Genomic DNA, 20,545 nt, shown 5'->3' with positions numbered 1-20,545 from the left:
TCAGCTAAAGCGTTGATTTGATGCCAAAAAATGTACTTCTACATTCGAAGACATTTCTAGGGTATATATTTCTATGATGGAAAACACCACAATGCCTGCACGCATGCGTACATTCTAAAATACGATTTGCACAACGGTCTATCATCAAAGATGGCGGGAGCCTCCGACCCACTGGAGGACATGCTCTTCAATGAGGTAGATGAAAAGGCAGTTAGCGACCTAGTTGGCTCATTGGAATCACAACTTGGAAGTCAAAAAACTTCATCTGCACCATATTCCGAGGCAAAGAGAGAGGGGCCTTCGGGCGCTGTCAATCACTTCTCAGGGAAACTGCGTGACCAAGTGGGATCTCCGGAGCCGCTGCCACAACAAGGACATTCTAAAGCAGGGTTAAACGAGGAAACGAACGCCGATGAGGCGCAATCCAACAAGATTCTCACCTCTTCTACCTCTTCTATTTCTACCGGGGGTGTAATTAACGCTGGTACAAATTTACAAACACATGCAGCATCTCCCGCACCAGGATCTGCAACTTTACCTGTTCAGACAACCAGCTTTAACAGAGGGACTGTTTTGGGTCCTGCAGGCTCAACGGTAGTGGCTGCCCCAAACCCCAACATCACAACTGCAGCGGTTAGGACTGCTTCACCTGGATTACAGAGTTTGAACGGTAACACCGGACCCGTGAAATTGGTGAACTCGCCTACCATCGCTGCCCAAACCGGGCCTGGCGTCTCTTTGGCCAACACTGTAATAAGTACTGTTAGTGCTGGAACCTCCAATATAATAGTGTCCATGGCCTCGCAGCCTAATTTTCCTGTACCTCAGACAACCGTGGTTTCTCCCACGGTTGCGTTGCAACGGCATCCTAATCCAATCTCCAGTGTCTCACAGAACGGAATAGACCCCAAAGTTTCACCTTTGACCACGCAAAGCGCCGGATCCCCGGGTCAGACCACCACATCTCAGGTCATGAACCCTAGCAACACAATCATGAGCCCCAACATGGTGGTGCAGAGCCAGCCTGTGTCTGGCAGCCCTGTGGTCCTCGCCAGCACCCCCCCGCCTGCTGTCCACTCCCCCATAAGCCAGGTGCAGAGCGCGGGGAGCCCGGCTGTCACGCTGACCGCTGGGGTCAAGCCGGCGGTCAACGGAGTGGGCCAGCCCACCGTCACCATCATGAGGCCCCCGGGGCCCACCGTCATGGCAACCTCCATCCAGCAGCAGAGGCCTGGGCTGGTGGCCAGTCCTACGAGGACCGTGGCCCCCCAGCTGGCTGCCAGGCCCCCCCAGCAGACCACCATCCAGCTGCCCCCTGGCTTCACCATCCCTCCAGGTAAGGCTGCCATGCTTAGGAGCAGCATCCCCTGTCTGTGATACTAGGTAGAATAAGATGATCTGATTACTAGCCTCACACTTACCTCCTCCCTCCCTGCTCCTGAGCATTAACAACAGGCCGCCATTGACAGCGTGCCAAGTCGGGTCAACTTGTGACCATCGCGTTGTTGTTTTGAAGTAGCAATGTGAGGTGTGGTACTGACAGCACCCCTGCTTCTCCTTGCAGGCATGGTTCTGGTACGGACAGAGACGGGCCAGCTGGTGATGGTGCCCCAGCAGGTTCTGGCCCAGGCCCAGGCTAAGACCCAGGCCCAGGGGGTGACCAACATCTCCCCCAGGCCTGCCACCCCAACGTCTGGGGCCACCATCCGCGTGGCTACCCCCAGTCAGGTACGGACAAGCTTGTGATGGATGTTTGTGGACTGTTGTGTGGCTGGTTCTCGTCACTCTCTGGTGAGAACTCTTACCTCCACCAAGCAGGCAGGCAAACTGCTCTAGAAAAACACAATACAGGACACATGTACAAGACACATTTAATACACATACACATGTCCTGTTTACTTTTAAAATGTTGTCTTTAACTTTTCGCTGTTCAGTTACTTACTGTGTTGTGCTTGGATACATGCTGAATTTGTCTTTGTTTGGCTGTATTGTAATGGTTTTGTTAAGTAACAATATTTATGTTTTTAGGGGTTGTGTTTTTGCTGTTGTTTTGTCTGTTGAGGGTCAGGGTTAGTCTTGTCTCAGTGTAATGTTGTTGAGAGCAATGTTAACTTCTCTCCCGTTGGTCCAGAAGGCGGTAACCATGGCTCCTGTAACCATGGCTCCTGCTGGCGTGAAGATGGCTGCTCCCCAGAAGACCCAGACGGTCATCGCCGGGGGCCAGGTCGTTGCCGGGGGCCAGGTCGTTGCCGGGGGCCAGACCCTGGCCAAGCCGGCCGTCCGCCCCACGCTGACACCCACCTCTGCTGCATCTGCTCCACCTCCTCCCCAGGTGGGTGGAGCCACATGGACACTCACTGTACACAACCACCTGAACACTCACTGTACACAACCACCTGAACACACTCTGTACACAACCACCTGAACACTCACTGTACACAACCACCTGAACACTCACTGTACACAACCACCTGAACACTCACTGTACACAACCACCTGAACACTCACTGTACACAACCACCTGAACACACACTCTGTACACAACCACCTGGCTGAACACTCACTGTACACAACCACCTGAACACTCACTGTACACAACCACCTGGCTGAACACTCACTGTACACAACCACCTGAACACTCACTGTACACAACCACCTGAACACTCACTGTACACAACCACCTGAACACTCACTGTACACAACCACCTGAACACTCACTGTACACAACCACCTGAACACACTCTGTACACAACCACCTGGCTGAACATGGCTCACACATCTGCAGTAACGTAGCAGTAGTATTTCTTATCACTACATAGTTTAACCTTGAGAGGGATTGACTACTTTATAACCGTTGAATTACTCTAACCCTTACCACTATACTGTATAAGCACCATGTGCTGGCTAACAGTTGAATTACTTGCTCCTTAAATGTTAAATGTTATCTGGCAGTGTAGTTGTGAAGAGTTTGGAAGATGATACTGACACTGGATAAGTCATGAGATCACTATCTCTAGGTAGGTCTGTCCTTGTGTGTAAAAGGTTTGTTCCTCACAGGAAATGATGGAAAACGTGAAGAAGTGCAAGAACTTCCTGGCCACGCTGATTAAGCTGGCGTCCCAGAACTCCCCGTCGCCCAACACCTCCAAGAACGTGAAGGGCTTGGTGCAGGATCTGCTGGTACAACTTCCTGGATAATTTGGAGAAAGTCGATGACATTTTGAAAGTGCGAGTGTGTGTTTTAGTGTCCTTACTCGTGCTTGTGTCTGTTTGTGTGTGCCATCCTCCCAGGATGCCAAGATCGAGCCAGAGGAGTTCACCACACGCCTGCAGGCTGACCTGAAGTCGTCCCCTCAACCCTACCTCATCCCCTTCCTCAAGGTGGGCTAACACCACTAACCCTACCTCATCCCTTACGTAAGGTGGGCTAACAGCCCTAACCCTACCTCATCCCTTACGTAAGGTGGACTAACACCACTAACCTTACCTCATCCCTTGCGTAAGGTGGGCTAACAGCCCTAACCCTACCTCATCCCTTACGTAAGGTGGGCTAACAGCCCTAACCCTACCTCATCCTTTACGTAAGGTGGGCTAACTCTGCTGCTGTCTCCCTGTGTCATGGCTAGGCTAACTTTGTTAGCACTCTCAGTTTAGCCTCATCTTAAACACTAATGCAGTGACTGGCCTCGCAAGATGTATGGTTCCGTTGCTGAGTGCAGCTCAACATTTCGCTCCAAAATTATATATTTATTTGTCAGCAACCACTCATCTAAACACCTTAACACTCTACACTGCATGTTGTGAGCAGGACACCTGGTGAATTTGAGCTTCATGCAGAGCCCAGTCTTCAGTAATCAAGGACACACACACACACACATACACACAGATTCCATTCTTTATAGTTAGATTAACTTGTCAAATGTCTAATTGTTAAATGTGTCAGTTTGGTTATGCCGATTTAACAATTGAAATCAAACCTGGTTGTTTCCCTCACAGAAAAGCCTCCCAGCTCTGCGTCTGTCTCTGCTCAACAACCAGCAGTCTCTGCTCTCAGCCACACAGGCTGCTGCCTCCACCGTGATGGTGTCCCCCTCCCCGGGCCTCGCCCCCTCCACCGTGATGGTGTCCCCCTCCCCGGGCCTCGCCCCCTCCACCGTGCGGGCGCGGCCCCCCACCTGTTCCGGCGTGGCCCCCCTCAGGACAGCAGGGGGCCTGGGAGCCATGGGAGCCACGGCCACTCAGGTACCACTCAAATACACAGACTGATAACAGCCACTCCCATCGCACGCTCTTCTATCTGCTGGTCTGGTCTGGTGCCCGTGAGGCATCCAGCGCTTCCTGTTCAGGGTGGAAGGAAAGGAGTGTTGGTGCTTCATGGGTGGAATGGGATCGTTTAGTATAGATGTGGAAACGACCTGGTTATTTGCATGAGAAGTGTGTTTGTTCAAGGCAAGGCAAAGGCAAATCTTTGTAAAATTCCTTTGCCATGTCATCTTGTACATAAAATGGTCTGTTGTGGAGTTTATAATAGGTTTCTCTTCTGACAACAATATTAACAGTTCCTATTTCACAGCAGTACAGCTGCATATGAAACTAGATCATGACATCTTAGACTTGACTTGCTCTCTTTTCCTCCTCCTTCTCCTCCTCTTCCTTCTCCTCCTCTTCCTTCTCCTCCTCCTTTCCTCCTGCCCCTCCTTTCCTCCTCCTCCTCCTCCTCCTCCTCCAGGGCCTGAGGAGACCAGGGGTACAGGGGCTCCAGACCCGGATGCCCATGGTCATCTCCCCGACCATCCGGCCACAAGGTCTAATATTCCCTTCAACATCCTCCCCTCCCACCATGGTCCATATCTCCATCTCTGTGCTCCATCATGTATGCAGATCGCCGTGTTCATGAGAACTGCTTCTTCCCTTCTCCTTCAGGTGCTGTGGCAAGAGGCGGGACCATTATAGCTAGCAGAAGTGCTATTGGCCTTTCTGCTCAGGCCACAGCCAATCAGAAGAAGCTGAGTGACCCTGGGGGAGGGACCTTCAGGTACTGTGATATAAACAGTGGCAGGGCAGGAATGCTGCCGTTATGGAAAATGTCTTCTTGTGCCCATTTCTTAATTTTTCCTTTTGCCATCCCTTAATTTTTTTCACAAAACGTCAGTAAATGTGTGCGTAGTTGCACAAATCAACCACAAGAGTGCAGTATGTCCCTGTTTTTGTCTGTCTCAAGGTATTTTACCCTCCTGGTAAACGACTTGTAAGAGCACACAGAGCCCTGTTAACTTCTGTCCCTCTCGTGTCAAATCTAAACCCAACGTTACAAACAGTCACTCTTGATGTGTGTTTACAAAATGTCGCTCCAAAACTCTGGTGTGTGTGTGCGCGTGTCAGAATCAGAATTAGGTTTTATTCGCCATTGTAGGTTAATTCAAACAATGAACATAAACGGATCACAATAAATATATACTGTGTGTGTGTGTGTGTCCGTCCGCCCGCAGGGATGACGATGACATCAACGACGTAGCGTCCATGGCCGGGGTGAACCTGAACGAAGAGAACGCCCGTATCCTGGCAACCAGCTCTGAGCTGGTAGGGACTAAGATCCGCTCCTGCAAAGACGAGGCGTTCCTGCCCCCAGGCCTCCTGCACCGCCGCATCCTGGAGACCGGTATGCTGCCGCCGCTAGCTGCTAGCTGCTAACTGCTAACTGCTAACTGCTAGCTGCTAGCTGCTAGCTGCTAGCTTCGCCATCTGATTTCACAAGACCAACAGCGACTCCAGAACTCTCAAGGCAGCTACAAGCTAACCGTGACTAGCTGTCTAACAAAGTCAACTCAAAACATAAAGAATATGCCAGTCATGCCATGAGCAGTCAGCTGGTCTCACCCGCCCAGTATTCCTGCGTGCTGGTCCCTGCTTTGGGTCCTGTAACAGCTGTTTCTGTTGGAGGGTGATCCATCAGAACACCTTTTGGGGAAGTTCAATTAGTTTATAAATGTGCCGGCCAGGATTAAACAAATCAAGCACCTTCAAAGTGTCCCTTCCTAGCCTGAGTTTAGCCTGGAGTGTGGAAGCAGTATGTTCCCCACAGTGTAAACTCCTCACATGGAGATCAGAAAGCTCTCCAGAGAGCTCCTCACAGGTCAGATCAATGACCTCAGCCTCTCCTCTCCCCTCTCTCCTCCCTTTCCCTCCTGCTCTCTCTCTTCCTCTCTCCCCCTCTTTCTCTCTCCCTCTCCCTCTCTCCTTGCAGCGAAGAGGTTTGGTGTGACCGAGGTCCCGGTGGAGGCCCTGAACTTCATCTCCCATGCCACCCAGACCCGCCTGCGCTCCATCCTGGAGAAGGTGACCACGGTGGCACAGCACCGCACGGACGGCGGCAAGGTAACCACGGTTACTAGAGTTCTGGTTTAACTCAAAGCACACGGTTACTAGAGTTCTGGTTTAACTCAAAGCACACGGTTACTAGAGTTCTGGTTTAACTCAAAGCACACGGTTACTAGAGTTCTGGTTTAACTCAAAGCACACGGTTACTAGAGTTATGGTTTAACTCAAACCACACGGTTACTAGAGTTCTGGTTTAACCCTAACCACACGGTTACTAGAGTTCTGGTTTAACCCTAACCACACGGTTACTAGAGTTTTGGTTTAACCCTAACCACACGGTTACTAGAGTTCTGGTTTAACCCTAACCACACGGTTACTAGAGTTCTGGTTTAACCCTAACCACACGGTTACTAGAGTTCTGGTTTAACCCTAACCACACGGTTACTAGAGTTCTGGTTTAACCCTAACCACACGGTTACTGGAGTTCTGGTTTAACACTAACCACACGGTTACTAGAGTTCTGGTTTAACCCTAACCACACAAGGGTGCTGGGACCAGGAAATGAAGGTGTAGTTCTGGTCAGACCTCACCTGAGGAAGGCAGGACCTCACCTGAGGAAGGCAGGACCTCACCTGAGTAAGGCAGGAGCAGGTGTTGCAGGAACCATCCGTATGAACTGTGTTGGGAGTTTTTAACCTCTGATGTTTAGCCAGGGTGTACTAAACAAAATCATAAAACTATATATTCTCTCACTTTCCTTTCCCCTTTCTCCCTCCCTCCACTCTTCCCCCTCTCCCCCCTCTCCCCTCTCCCCTCTCCCCTCTCCCCTCTCCCCTCTCCCCTCTCCCCTCTCCCCTCTCCCCTCTCTCTCCCCCCTCTCTCTCTGGGCAGGATGAGGAGTGGTATGAGCAGTCGTCAGACGTCAGAACTCAGCTCCGCTTCTTTGAGCAGCTGGAGAGGCTGGAGAAACAGCGCAAGGACGAGCAGAGAGAGAGAGATTCTCCTGAAGGCTGCCAAGGTACAAGATGTCACCAAGATATCACCAAGAAATCACACTCTGGAGTCTGATGTCTCTGCCTGCAGTCTCAAACTGTACTAGCCCCTCAGCGTTTCATCAGTATAACCTCTTCCTCTCCTCCTCCTCCTCCTCCTCCCTCTCCTCCCTGTCCTCCCTTCTTTTCCTCTCCCCTTCTCCTCCTCCCCTCTCCTCCTCTTCCCTCTCCTCCTCCTCTCCTCCTCTCCTCTCCTCCTCCCCTTCCCTCTCCTCCTCTTCCCTCTCCACCTCCTCCCCTCTCCACCTCCTCCCCTCTCCTCCTCTTCCCTCTCCTCCTCTTCCCTCTCCTCCTCCTCTCCTCTCAGAGCCGAGCCAGACAGGAAGACCCAGAACAAGCACGACTTAAGCAGAAAGCTAAAGAGGTAAGCAGCTGTGTAGCACTCGCTTGTTGTAAAGATGTATGTAAACATTTAGAAATCCTGTTCTTCTGTTGGCCAGGTTGAATGGCATGTCAATGGTTATACATCCCAAGGGTCACCCCCCCCCCCCCCCCTCCTCACACCACACACACATCCAAAGCTACCTCTGGCCGTAGGCCTCATCTTTATTTGGGGTCAGGTCAAAGGTCACAGTAGCACGTCACCAGCCTGCAAAGGCAGCAGTGTGTGTGCATGTTCCATGTGCATCACTTCTCCTCTGATTAGCGTTCCAGTGTGTTAATGAGGATGTAAACGTTGCCTTGAATTATGTCTTCTGTCGATGCTACTCCTCATCACCAACCCCACTCCCTACACACACACACACACACACCACCCCCTACACACACACACACCCTGGCCCCTTAGAGAGGACTGTTCAAGCATAGTTTGCAGCTTCAGCCTTCAGGACACTGGGGTTCTGAGGCGTACACATGTCGTCTAAGAATATATATAATAAATAGTCCCCTCCCCTCCCCCCTCCCCTCCCCTCCCTCCCCCCTCCCCTCCCTCCCTCCCTCCCTCCCTCCCTCCCTCCCTCCCCCCTCCTCCCTCCCTCCCTCCCCTCCCTCCCCCAGATGCAGCAGCAGGAGCAGGCTCAGATCAGACAGCGGGAGGCTAACCTCACGGCCCTCGCTGCCATCGGGTCCGCGCAAGAAACGCAAGATGGACTCCCCAGGAGGCTCTTCTGCTGGGGTCAGAGGTACGTGCTCTCCTCCTCAACCCTCCCTCCACACCCTGCAGGCACCCTCCCCTCCACACACTGCAGGCACCCTCACACTAAAAACACTGCAGGCACCCTCACACTAAAACACTACTTCTTGCCCCCCCCCTCCCACCACCTCTTTTGTTAATCCTGCCTGACACAAAACCACTCAGACATTGTCTCCACCCCCCCCCCCCCCCCCACACACACACACAGAGTGACTGTGACCAGAGTTGAGTGAAGGGGGTCAGCACTGGCCTGTGGGCTGTTCTGGGTGTGTCTGCTTGCTCCCTAACCCTGAGGGGGACCAGAGATACAGAAATGACCCTGGGCCTCCCAGCCCCCGGGGCGGCAGTATGGGCGTCTCCCCACCCCCCAGGGGGGTGCCCCCAAGCAGCACTCCCAAACAAAGACCAGAGAGGGCCTCAGTGCCGGGTGAGAGAGAGCCCTGGATTAGGGGCGGGGGGGGGGGGGGGGGGGGGGGAATGCTGGAGCAAGAGAGAACGTTTTAGGGGTTTGGATTATTCTTCCTGAGAGAGAGAGAGAGAGAGAGAGAGAGAGAGAGAGAGAGAGAGAGAGAGAGAGAGAGAGAGAGAGAGAGAGAGAGAGATCTAAACACTTAGCCTGAGTGAGAGAGTGAGTGTGTGTTGGTTTGTTAGGACTGTTTGGTTTGCTCACAGGATCACTACAGACCATGTGGTCTGCACGCCTACTGGCCAGAACAAGACAGATGTCACTGATAGTTTGGCAGTTTAGATGTCCGATTCTGTTGCTGATTTTTAAATTCAGGTTTGTTTGCATGTTCAGTAGAAATATCAAGGTTGCCTGTGAGGTTACTAGAGACGCCCTGCCCCCAGGGGGTTGTGGGGTAATGTGATCAAGCAGAAGAGAGCGAAGGAGCCACAGGGCAGATCAGACAGTCACCATACCACTTCCAGGAAATAAACATAATTTTAGTCTGTTTCTTGATGTGCTTAAAGAGCCCAGTAGTGGCTGACTAGGTGGATTGCTGTCGTCGACACGATTCATATTTTCTCTCCTTTTTTTGTTCACTTTGTGTCTGACTCTTCTGATGTTATGTGTGACTAGATCAAAGAGGTGTCTTTATGAGAGAGAGAGAGAAAGAGAGAGAGAGATAGAGAGAGAGAGAGAGAGAGAGACAGAGAGAGACAGACAGACAGAGAGAGAGAGAGAGAGAGACAGAGAGAGACAGACAGACAGACAGAGAGAGAGAGAGAGAGAGACAGAGAGAGAGACAGAGAGAGAGAGAGACAGAGAGAGAGAGAGACAGAGAGAGAGAGACAGAGAGAGAGAGAGACAGAGAGAGAGAGAGACAGAGAGAGAGAGACAGACAGAGAGAGAGAGAGACAGAGAGAGAGAGACAGAGAGAGAGACAGAGAGAGAGAGACAGAGTGGGGGAGCAGTAGCGACAGACAGACAGTCAGAGAGGGAGGGAGTGTTAACACGCCTGGGGGCTGTTGAACGTTATAATACTGTGATTGTGTTCCTGTATAGACCTGGAGCCTCATTCCTATCCTCTGGTGTCAGCGGGGGCCTGGGGCACAGCACAGCCTAGTTGTGGAGACAATGGGCACAGCCACAGGCTCCCACAGCACAGGAGGCCAGCTCACACAGCTGCCTGTCTGCCTGTCTGGCTCTCTGTCTGTCTGCCTCTCTGTCTGTCTGCCTGCCTCTCTGCCTGTCTGACTCTCTGCCTCTCTGTCTGCCTGTCTGCCTCTCTGCCTGCCTGTCTGCCTCTCTGTCTGTCTGTCTGTCTGCCTGCCTGTCTGCCTCTCTGTCTGTCTGTCTGTCTGTCTGTCTGTCTGCCTCTCTGTCTGTCTGTCTGCCTGTCTGCCTGTCTGTCTGTCTGCCTGTCTGCCTGTCTGTCTGTCTGTCTGTCTGTCTGTCTGTCTGTCTGTCTGTCTGCCTGTCTGTCTGTCTGTCTGCCTGTCTGTCTGTCTGTCTGTCTGCAGACCTAGCACACGCACGCTTCATGTTCTCAAGTCCTAGTCTTTAGGTCAGTGGGCTGGTCCGGTCTCACTCACTGGACTGTGTTCTATTTTCACACCTGGGCTCTTGGGGTCAAGGGCTGTGTTAAGAAAAATGGACATTGCTAGCTCCTTGCTCTTCTAAACGTTTAACTTGATCAAGCCCAGAAGCGTTTCAGTGGCATGGGAAGAAATGCCTTCTATCACGCTTTGTTTCATATGAGATCAACTTGTGAAGTATTTTCTTTCGTTGATCTTGTTTTCATGATATATTCTATAGTCTTGGACAATCAGGTTTGTTGGAGCTGGAGGACTGTAGCCCAGCAGGAGTGTGCTAGCTGTGACGCTAGCCTCAGGCCTGGGGTGTGACCTGCCTGACGCAGAGGGCTTGTGGATGAAGGTGTGGGGATCGACACAGGCTCCGCCTCCAGAGGGAACAGCCGTTTGGGATAGGGTGGTTCAGACATAACTCTTGATTCTCTTGGAATCAGAAACAGGAAGATTTAAAATCTCTGATGGTTAAAACCATCTCATCGTTTGAGTTTTTCCTTTTAGTTTTCAAGTCGAGCCATATTGAATGTGGCTAGAAAATCCAACCACCTGGAGGCTGGCCTCACCCATAATGGACCTTTTCTCTGCAGGTGGCCTCAGGCTCGGGGTTGGCCTCGTCCCCGGCCTCCTCCTCGCGGGCAGCAGCTTCGTCAGCGCATCACGCGAGTCAACCTCAGGGACTTCATCTTGTGTCTGGAGCAGGAGCGAGCAACGTCACACTCCCTGCTGCTCTACAAGGCTCTGCTCAAGTAGGGCCCCCCCCCCCCCCCAGGGGGGCCAGGCCTGCAGGGGGGCCAGGCCTGCAGGGGGGCCAGGCCCCCACGGGGGTCCCTCGCTCGCTACAGTCTCCTTGGAAACACACTCTTCTCCTCTCTCCCTGAACGTTTTAGACGCTCTTCGCTTGCCACTCTGTCACGTGTCTCTCTAGCCATCAGCTGTCGACGTGCTCCTCCTGATCTGGGATCTGACCTGCGCTGCTGACCTGCGCTCCAAGGGTCATTAAACATCTAGTTTTTAAATGAACAATTCAGAAACACATGTTTTTTGTTAGTTTTTTTGACTTCACTCTGAGCTGTACCTTAAGAAGTGACTCTAGTCCCAATCTTATTTTCAACATAAATCCAAGTAGATTTTTACGTCAGAGATCTTGCTATTGTAGCCCAACAGATATTCACTCAGGATACCACAGGCTAAATATGGACTTTCAAAACGAATCTTTAACTACCACGAAAAAGATACAATAATGTTTGAATCTTGTATTTGTACATGTAATGAGTATTTTAACATCTTATTTATAACACATTATTTTGAATGTTTAGGGCAAATCAGTTGCCGTAAATCTTGTTAGTTGAATGTACCGGGAGTACTGTGCTGTGCTTCCAGCTGGGGTGGACACACCGGTAGACACACTTCAGTTCATCCAGTATCTCTGTCCCTTTTCTTTAGGCATAAATTCGAAAGATGGTTGATATTGTTTTTCTTTCTGTTTGCGTGCAAGTAGAATAATGAAAGTATTGGTATTTACCTGGTTTTTATTGGCCTTTACGGAAAACGTTTGCATATGTAGAGTTATGTAGAGTTATGTTTGGGTTGGTGTCTGGATATCTGGTGACGGTCTCCGGGACCTTAACGTACTGCCCGTGTCCCCTCCCCCATGTCCCCTCCTCCCCATGTCTCCTCCTTCCTCCCCATGTCCCCTCCCCCATGTCTCCTCCCTCCTCCCCATGTCCCCCTCCCCCATGTCCCCTCCCTCCTCCCCATGTCCCCTCCCCCATGTCCCCTCCCTCCTCCCCATGTCCCCTCCCTCCTCCCCATGTCCCCTCCCCATGTCCCCTCCCCATGTCCCCTCCCTCCTCCCCATGTCCCCTCCTCCATGTCCCCTCCCTCCTCCCCATGTCCCCTCCCCATGTCCCCTCCCTCCTCCCCATGTCCCCCTCCTCCATGTCCCCTCCCTCCTCCCCATGTCCCCCTCCCCATGTCCCCTCCCCATGTCCCCCCTCCCTCCTCCCCATGTCCCCCTCCCTATGTTCCCTCCCTCCTCCCCATGTCCCCTCCTCCATGTCCCCTCCCTCCTCCCCATGTCCCCTCCCCATGTCCCCTCCCCATGTCCCCTCCCTCCTCCCCATGTCCCCTCTCCCCATGTCCCCTCCCTCCTCCCCATGTCCCCTCCTCCATGTCCCCTCTCCCTCCTCCCCATGTCCCCTCCCCGTGGCTTCTGACTGGTCTGACGTGTTTTAAAATAAATGTAGGATTCCTGATGATTCTCACCCTACAGATTACAGGGAGCTGGTTCTCCTCCACTTCTGGCTCATTTGAACAGAGATAATTGACGCCTAATGAATTCAACATGACGTTATTACAACAGGCGTCAGTCTGGTATGGTTCACCCCTATTTTCTCCAACATGTACAATAATGCGACAGCTCTCTATACAAAACCCACCATCTTAGATTCTAATTATAAACTACTTTTAATGCTCAGAATATCTTTCCTAGTCTCTGTTCAGTATTTTCTAACATAAATGGAATTGTCCACAGCTTCCCAATGTGCTGAAATGTTGTCACTTTCATTTGACTTTTTTGGAATGACTGTACATTAAGGGTTTTTAATGCTTTAACTTTCTTTTTTTTACTGTTATGGGCATTTATTTGTATAGTGCATAGATCTAACAGATACATCAAGCTGTGGTGTTTGTAAATTCAGTCAGAACCTGGGTCTTGAACATCCAGCTATCATCCTTTGAAGGACACATTTTTGTGACTATTTATATTTCCTACAGTCTGTATTCAAACCTGATTCATTTCAGGCAATGCAATTTTACTATTGTTTGTACCTTTGCAAAAAAAATTAAAATAAAGAAATGGATTCAAAAGAAACGTCTTCTTGTTCGGCGTCAGGCTGTTTTGAGCGTCTCATTAAACTGCTGAGGTGATCGAAGAGAGGAAAACAATAGTAGACTTGCAGAGTATGGATGTGTGTGTTCCTATACATTGAAGACTTGATCTTTTTATCAATACAACATGAGAATCAACAAACTAATACGTTAAAACATCAGTGACTGAAACGGGTGTTTATGTTTTTGTTAAAAAAGTCTTTAAATGTCCCTGTTGGCTCCATATTACATGTAAAACCACCCTTCCACCACATCTATGTACAGCAATGTCTTCAGCACAGACAGAGGCTGGTGCTCTGTCCCAATATAGAAAGGTGACACCCACATGTGTTGAATAATTGTAAGTTAATTGATGACAAACTGTGTTTCACTTGTAACTCTCCTGTAACCTGCCAGTGGACCGAAGCTTCGACGTGAGACTGAAGCTCATTCGACCAGGAACAATCTCCACCAACCTGGCAACCATAACGAAGAGTCAAAATGACTTAGAAACAAACGGATTTCAGCTTCCTCTACAAGTCTCTCGGTGCGGACAGGAGTCGTCCCCCCTGCAGAGCAGAGGTGAGGATGAAGCTCCGCTAGTCCAGAGGTTCCTGTTTGATCCGGACGGGCGTGGTGACCAGGGTCCTCTGGAGCTCACGGCACAAGACGTACTCGCTGAACTGGGAGGAGTCGACCCCGCCCCCACACGACGCCTTCACGCTGAAGCCCTTCAGGAACAGACGCTCCAGAACCTGCAGGGAACAGGGCGTTACTGTCAGCGCACTCCTGCACACTCACGTGCACACAATCGAACTGGTTAACCACTTTAGCAGGTGCATAAAAGTACAGTTAAGGAGAATCAACCGGAGATGACCAAGACAGATGAGTGTTGCACCTGCACAGAGTTCAGCCGGCAGTATCCGTTGAGAGGAAAGCGGATGACGTGGGTGGGGTCTTGGTTCCAGCCGGCGTTCACCGAGTTGCACATGACGTCTCCGGTCTCGGGGAAGATCTCCTCGATGAGGACCTCTCTCCCCGCTCAGGGCGATCCTCTCCCCGAGGTCAGGGGTCACACGCACCACCAGGCACTCACAGGGCGCTGTCCTCTGGGCCTCCCGCTCAGCCTGCCAGCGCTCCAGCTCACGCACCATGGGCGCCAGTTGGTAGAAACGAGCCTCCTCGTACAGCTGGGGGAAGTCCTTCAACACACACACACACACACAACATGAGACCAGTACCCACCAATGGGTAGACCCTGTAAATTCATGAGTTTATCTAAAAAATATTTTTTTATAGACATCTTAACCGTCTCACACACACACACACACTGATAGTCACAGTCCAATTTGGACCCCCTACATGTCTGACCAGTGTACTGATGCTGTGCAGGCCAGCACAGCCACAACATAGGAGACACGTGGGTTAGTCATTTCCTGCGTGTGAAGGAGAAAGGCTTTCTTCAGTTTTCCCTCCTCCTGCTCCATACGGTTTCTGACAACAAGCAGACAGTGAGCACACAGAGCAGCAGCCCCTCAGGCACCACTCGGTATCAAAGCAGAGACTCTTAGCTCCCCTCCCTTTGTAGGCTTCCAGCGAGGGATAGGATGTGTTTTATAAAAAGGGGCTCGGCCTTCAGGGCACTTTAGTCATCCTGAGCAGAGCACAGAATAACAGAGGCAACTCTAACTACAGGGAACGAGAGATGCGGCGAGAGAGAAGGAGGCAATATGCACACTGACACACACAAACACGTTTGAAAGACTTTCACAGACAAATACACTCCTCACACATGCAGAGGTACAGATGCTGTCCCAGTCACGCACACACATTCGTCACTCCTCACTTTAGCTCCTGACATACTGTAGCACTCCTGCTGCAAGGCCGTGCAGTATCTAACCACATCGCTACCAGGGAGCGCTGAGATAGGTGGCAGGATCTGTGAGTGTACTAAACAACACCCCCAGTGCTGTTTTGTGATAGAATGAGGATAACAATGTCCTTTTAGTGCCAAGAAAATACATTTGTTTGACCTCACCCTTATTTTAAATGTTTGCATAAACTCAAGCTACATTGCTGTAGATGTGAAACACATTGTTAATTTCATATTTCTGATAGGATTGGCCTACGTAATAGTCCACTACAAATGTTGTTTTTAATTCATTTTCTCACATTATTATTATTTTTATTGCAGACTAAAACACTTACCACAAAAATAAAACAAAATATCAGCCATCACTATACATCAATAATCTTGCTTAGATGTACAGAATCACCTCATTTCCTTTAGTTTTAGTATCCTTAACATTCAGGGAAGCTTTATTTTTCTTCATCCACCCAACAGAAAATGTAGTTCTTGTAGTTAGTTAGTAAGTACAGCAGATATCTGCTTATCGTGACCTCAACACCATCCTGATCTGTAGCCAACAGCCCAGGACTGATCGAGAGCTTCTCTCTGTGTGTCACTTCTAATGTTCACCTGAGAACCCTTCGACATGAATCAGTGTGAAAGCAAGGTCAATGTCAATACCTTGAAGTCGTCTGGAAGCAGTAGTTTGCATGTCCTGAGAAAGCTGAGGATGTAGCGGAATATATCTCCGTCTCTGTCGATGAAGTAGTGCTGCTTCAAGCTGTCCAGCACGATCGGCTCTGTGCCATTGAAGAGGCGGCTGATTCTGGAAGATTGCAATGATCGGAAATATGTTAATATTTACTTTGTTAATACAAGGTAACACAAGTAATATGTCCCATATACATGGTCATAGGGATTGTAGGTAATTGTACCTTTCAATAAAAGATAATGTTATAATACTTAAGCTACTACAAGTATCTCAAACAAATGTTTGAAAAAAGGTTATCATGGTAAAATAGTTAATACACGGTCAGTTCTTTCACAATTATAAATAAGATCGAACTCAAATGACCTTGATAGTCACATATTAGGTTGATCTTGACAATTGTACAACATCGGTGAGTAATGCAATTATCTTTCTCTCTCTCCTTTGTACCAGTCCCCCTTCTTCATCTCTCCTCCATATCTCTCCTCCCTTTCTCTCTCTTATTCTCTCTCTTTCCCAGTAAATTGATGCCAAATCCTTTTCTAAAAACCAGTGCTCATGTTCCCGGAGCGCCCAGGGTGCTGCTCTGGTCTTCCAGCAGGAGGCTCACCCTCCTGGGCTGCCTCAGCCCTTCTCAGCCCCTCTCTCTTTGTCCTCCAAAAGGCAATTAAAATATACCCTCCTCCTCTCTTCTCCTTCTCTGCCCCTGGCTTCGTATGTGCCCTGCTCATCCATAAATTGGGCACCGTATTATAAGTAAAACAGAATGTGAAGCCAACAGTGTAAAGATGATGTGTTTTGTACTGATTGTTCTGGCAGTACTGTATACAATGCTGCTCTAGCTCCCCCTCCGGCTCTCTAGATACCGAGTCGTTTGTTAAACACAACTATGGTTTCTTAAACACAACTATGGTTTCTTAAACACAAACTATGGTTTCTTAAACACAACTATGGTTTGGAAGCTTGATGGCTCCAGACTCCTCCTCCCACCTGGACTCTGGGTACTTGGTGAGCGTAGCCAGGCTGCTGGTGTACATGTGCCCGCCCACGTCAATGTGGACGGGAGCGTTGGCCTTGGTGAGCTGGGCGGCGGAGGGGATGCCCTGGGCCGCCAGAGGAGAGACGGGAGACCTGCTCAGGGACATCCTGGACACGCTGCGGCCCTCCTGACGACACAAGGCATCACGTCACAAACACAGCCCGCATCCGTGTCATGGCTGCTCACATTAAACAACATTTTTTAGCAAAAGCAAAAACAATTTTGTGGAGACATTTTCCATAAGATGCACCTGAGCTTTGCAGTTGTCAGGTTTTCAGTCTCTTCTGACAGGTAGATCACTATAGTCACTCTGATCTTACTGATCACACACGGAGAGACGTGTCCATTCCAACAGCTGTGTATTATAACGTGCCCTTGTAATTAGTGATAATAACTAAGACGCCCACGTTTAGCAGAGGTGTGTCATTCTACAGTTTTTAAGACTTGGTAGTTTTGTACTGGTGTAAGTACGTTGGGTTTATGTGACAATGGGCCGGACTTGACTGGTCTATTGTTAATATACATCTTCTTTTCAGGTCATGTTGTTCTAGAGAGAGAGATTTGCTATGACAGAGCTGACGCTGAAATCCAAATTCAAGTCAAGGCTATATTCACTGGCTACAGTAGTTTAGGGTGATGAGACAGAGGGCGTTTAGAACCCCCAGGGCATTGGGCATGGATTAATTGAACCATCCCCCCCGCAAAGTCCTCTCAATTGTAAAGAAGTTCTTTGAACCATAAAAGGTGCACAGGAGGTGAACTTCGCTCAGCTGTTTCGCCCCGGGGCAAGCCCCGGGCTGAGCACGCAAACAGACCTCGGAAACATTTTCTGGGTGTTGCCTTGTCTAAAGAAAAACCCTGCAACCGTTTTATGATAGTGTTTTAGATTTAAAATGAATGATGTAGTTTGTTTGTTATCAACGTTTTAGACCATGTCATTAACTTTTTATATTCCTCTGTTGTGTTCAATCTAGCAGTCCCATAACAATGTAATTCTACTGCCTGTATAACCCAATACTAACTCGTACCCAATTTTGACCCTTCACTTGGGAAAATAGAGATACATTCCCAATAATTAAGCTACATATAATTTAACCTTAATAAATTGAAGCCACCGTACCGTTTCAAACATTTTAGGAGATCAGATGCGATCCAGGGAGGATTCTAGTTCGCGGTAGCAGCTTCCGTTCGTTCTCCTCTTTCGGCAAATACTGTTTTAATCCAGAGTCGGATATGAATACCGGTGTCTCGGTATTCTCGTCCAATGATATCCAAATATATTGAAACTTGGGTTGTAAATCTGAGTTTATCTTGGCGTTTTGGAGTCGCTGTTGCTTTAAGAGTCTCCTGTCAGACAAGCATGAAAAAAAAAAATACGAACGAAACAAGCGCGACCTTACCTGAGACGACACTGACACTGAAGACATAAAAAGCTGTTTTCCCTTCCAATTGTATGTGTGATTTATGTAGGTTTGTTGCGTCTCGTAGCCTACGTGTCCTTGTTGTCCTTGTCTGTCTTCTGATATAAAGCCGTCGAGCTCCTCATAAAAACGTCAGTCCGTCTCCAAACAAGAGGAGGGCTGAAAGAATTCTCGCTCCGGGCTATCTAACGCCAGAAGGGCACGGATTAGGTTACAACAGAGCAGCCTTTTCTCCCTTTTCAATTCTGTTTACGAAGAAAATGTGATCCAGTCGCCTCCTTTTCCACACGTCAATTTGAAACCTTAAAACGAAGATCTACTCTTATTAGCCTGCAATATAATCTTGCACCGTGGGCTATTCTAGATGTGTCGATCGAGGTGCGGAAGCCAGAACATCGTTTGTAATTGACTGAACGCCAGACTATTTTATTTGACTTGTTGAAAAAGATCATCACCATCAGTTGCCTAGATATGTGCGTTAAAGCTTAGATCTTATTCAATCTTCGTCCCCCTTCCAATATATTTCACATTTTAACTTCAAACAACCTTCTGGCGCTAGAAACAAATGATGTCTATCGTCATGCATAATGCCATAGCTAAAGCGCCCTTGAAAATGCCTTGGGTCAAATGCGCCATTTCAATTACTGCGCACTGGTAGATGGAGATGCGTGCTGCAGGGGTATGCAGGCGGATACGTTATATTTTTCATTCGTGTAGCCTACCAGGTTAAGAAATACAGTATATTCGTCCTATATACGTTTGAATTTTATGACACTCCTTTGCGGTATAACTATGTGCTCATGTCAATGCGCCGATGGATTCCAGTGTTGTTCAGCACGTGTCAATGTGGGAGCACATTACAACTGGGGATTCAGCTTCCTTTTGTATTTATCTGTTGACGCAAGATAGTGTATGTTATGAGCTCTGGATAACATACATTATCATATGACATATTGCATCGTTGATGTGTTCTGTTTCCATTTAACATAGGCTAAATGTCTCCTTGTATTAGTTAAGCCAAGCAAGGATATCGAGCGATACGCACAACGTCTGTTAACACCGGAACTCGGACTCCAGTGTGTAATTCTCCTCTTCCATTTGGTTTTGCCGCGGGCTCAGTCTGAGCACGTGTCTTCCTCTGCTGCGAATCAACAGAAGGCCTTGATTTTTTTTTCTAATTAAAGAAACCCTGCAGTTAGTTCAATTAGATAAAATATGGAAAAGATGTTATGAATTTAAAGATTTAAATAGCTTGTAAAGTCACCCCAGGCGATGACAGTTAATTTCCTTAATTTATGAATTTCATGCGGAGTGCATGATGTGAGAGAAAACGCAGCTCAGTGGTTAAAGATGTCTGAATCAGTTGGTTTTTAATCATTGTGAACTGTCTTCCGCAATGGTCTAACCAAGAGTTGTTATGGTTCAACTGTGCTTAAAGGTTAGGATCAAAAAACGAAAACTCCCTTTTGAATTCCCTGCAAATTTGATGATAAAATGCTTTTAAGCTACACTCGAAATGTTATTTACTTACTACGTTAATTATCTGACGACGTGGTTGTTTAGCACGTGCATAGTTGACAAGTTATCGAAAAAGCATGAAAGAAAGGCTGCATGGTGCTAACTAACAGTTCTCACAATACTGTATAATCATCACAACATTACATTTAATGTTATTGGAAGGACATTATACTGTCACATTTCAATGTTATTGGAAGGACATGTCATATTGTCTGAGCACTCACTCGCCCCCCACACCCTCAGCACCCCCACCTCTACAGCCCTCCTGACACGGTGCCCTGAGGGGCAACGCCTGATGACAGACAAAGGACCCCTTCCCCCTGCACCCCCCCCCCCGCCCCTGAACCCCCCCTCCCCCTGCACCCCCCCTCCCCCTGCACCCCCCCTCCCCCTGCAACCTCCCCCTGCACCCCTCACTTGTGTCTTCAGGATAGGGAGAAGGGACTAGTGATGGGAAGTTCGGTTCTTTTTACTGATTCGGTTCTTTGAATCTCGTTCAGTAAAATGAACGAATCTTTTTTCGAGTCATTTGTTCATTTCAGGGGGGGGGGGGGGGGGGGGGGGGGGCTATACGTCCACTGCAAAGGACGTATAGCCCCTATACG

At 49.1% G+C, this 20,545-nt stretch overlaps 2 protein-coding genes across 2 annotated transcripts; one reads left to right on the top strand and one right to left on the bottom strand.

Moving 5' to 3' along the window:
• Positions 1-41: 41 nt before the first annotated feature.
• LOC124489124 (transcription initiation factor TFIID subunit 4-like) lies at positions 42-11,286 on the top strand. Its single transcript, XM_047051782.1, is given in 17 exon segments — positions 42-1,336; positions 1,565-1,728; positions 2,135-2,332; positions 3,058-3,180; positions 3,292-3,381; positions 3,997-4,242; positions 4,730-4,805; positions 4,924-5,035; positions 5,490-5,659; positions 6,245-6,375; positions 7,210-7,305; positions 7,307-7,336; positions 7,678-7,734; positions 8,367-8,432; positions 8,434-8,484; positions 8,835-8,929; positions 11,124-11,286. Coding segments are annotated over 17 exon segments (3,054 nt in total). The 5' UTR covers positions 42-150.
• A 1,378-nt stretch (positions 11,287-12,664) lies between these two features.
• On the bottom strand, positions 12,665-18,980 carry LOC124489130 (BTB/POZ domain-containing protein kctd15-like). Its single transcript, XM_047051790.1, is given in 6 exon segments — positions 12,665-14,159; positions 14,303-14,434; positions 14,436-14,606; positions 15,935-16,079; positions 16,953-17,128; positions 18,402-18,980. Coding segments are annotated over 6 exon segments (807 nt in total). The 5' UTR covers positions 18,429-18,980; the 3' UTR covers positions 12,665-14,003.
• Between the last annotated feature and the right edge of the window lie 1,565 nt (positions 18,981-20,545).

Source organism: Hypomesus transpacificus, unplaced genomic scaffold (assembly GCF_021917145.1).
Source record: "Hypomesus transpacificus isolate Combined female unplaced genomic scaffold, fHypTra1 scaffold_176, whole genome shotgun sequence".
Lineage (NCBI taxonomy): Eukaryota > Metazoa > Chordata > Actinopteri > Osmeriformes > Osmeridae > Hypomesus > Hypomesus transpacificus.
The sequence above is the reverse complement of the archived record's forward strand: the minus strand, read 5'-3'. Positions and strand labels throughout refer to the sequence as shown.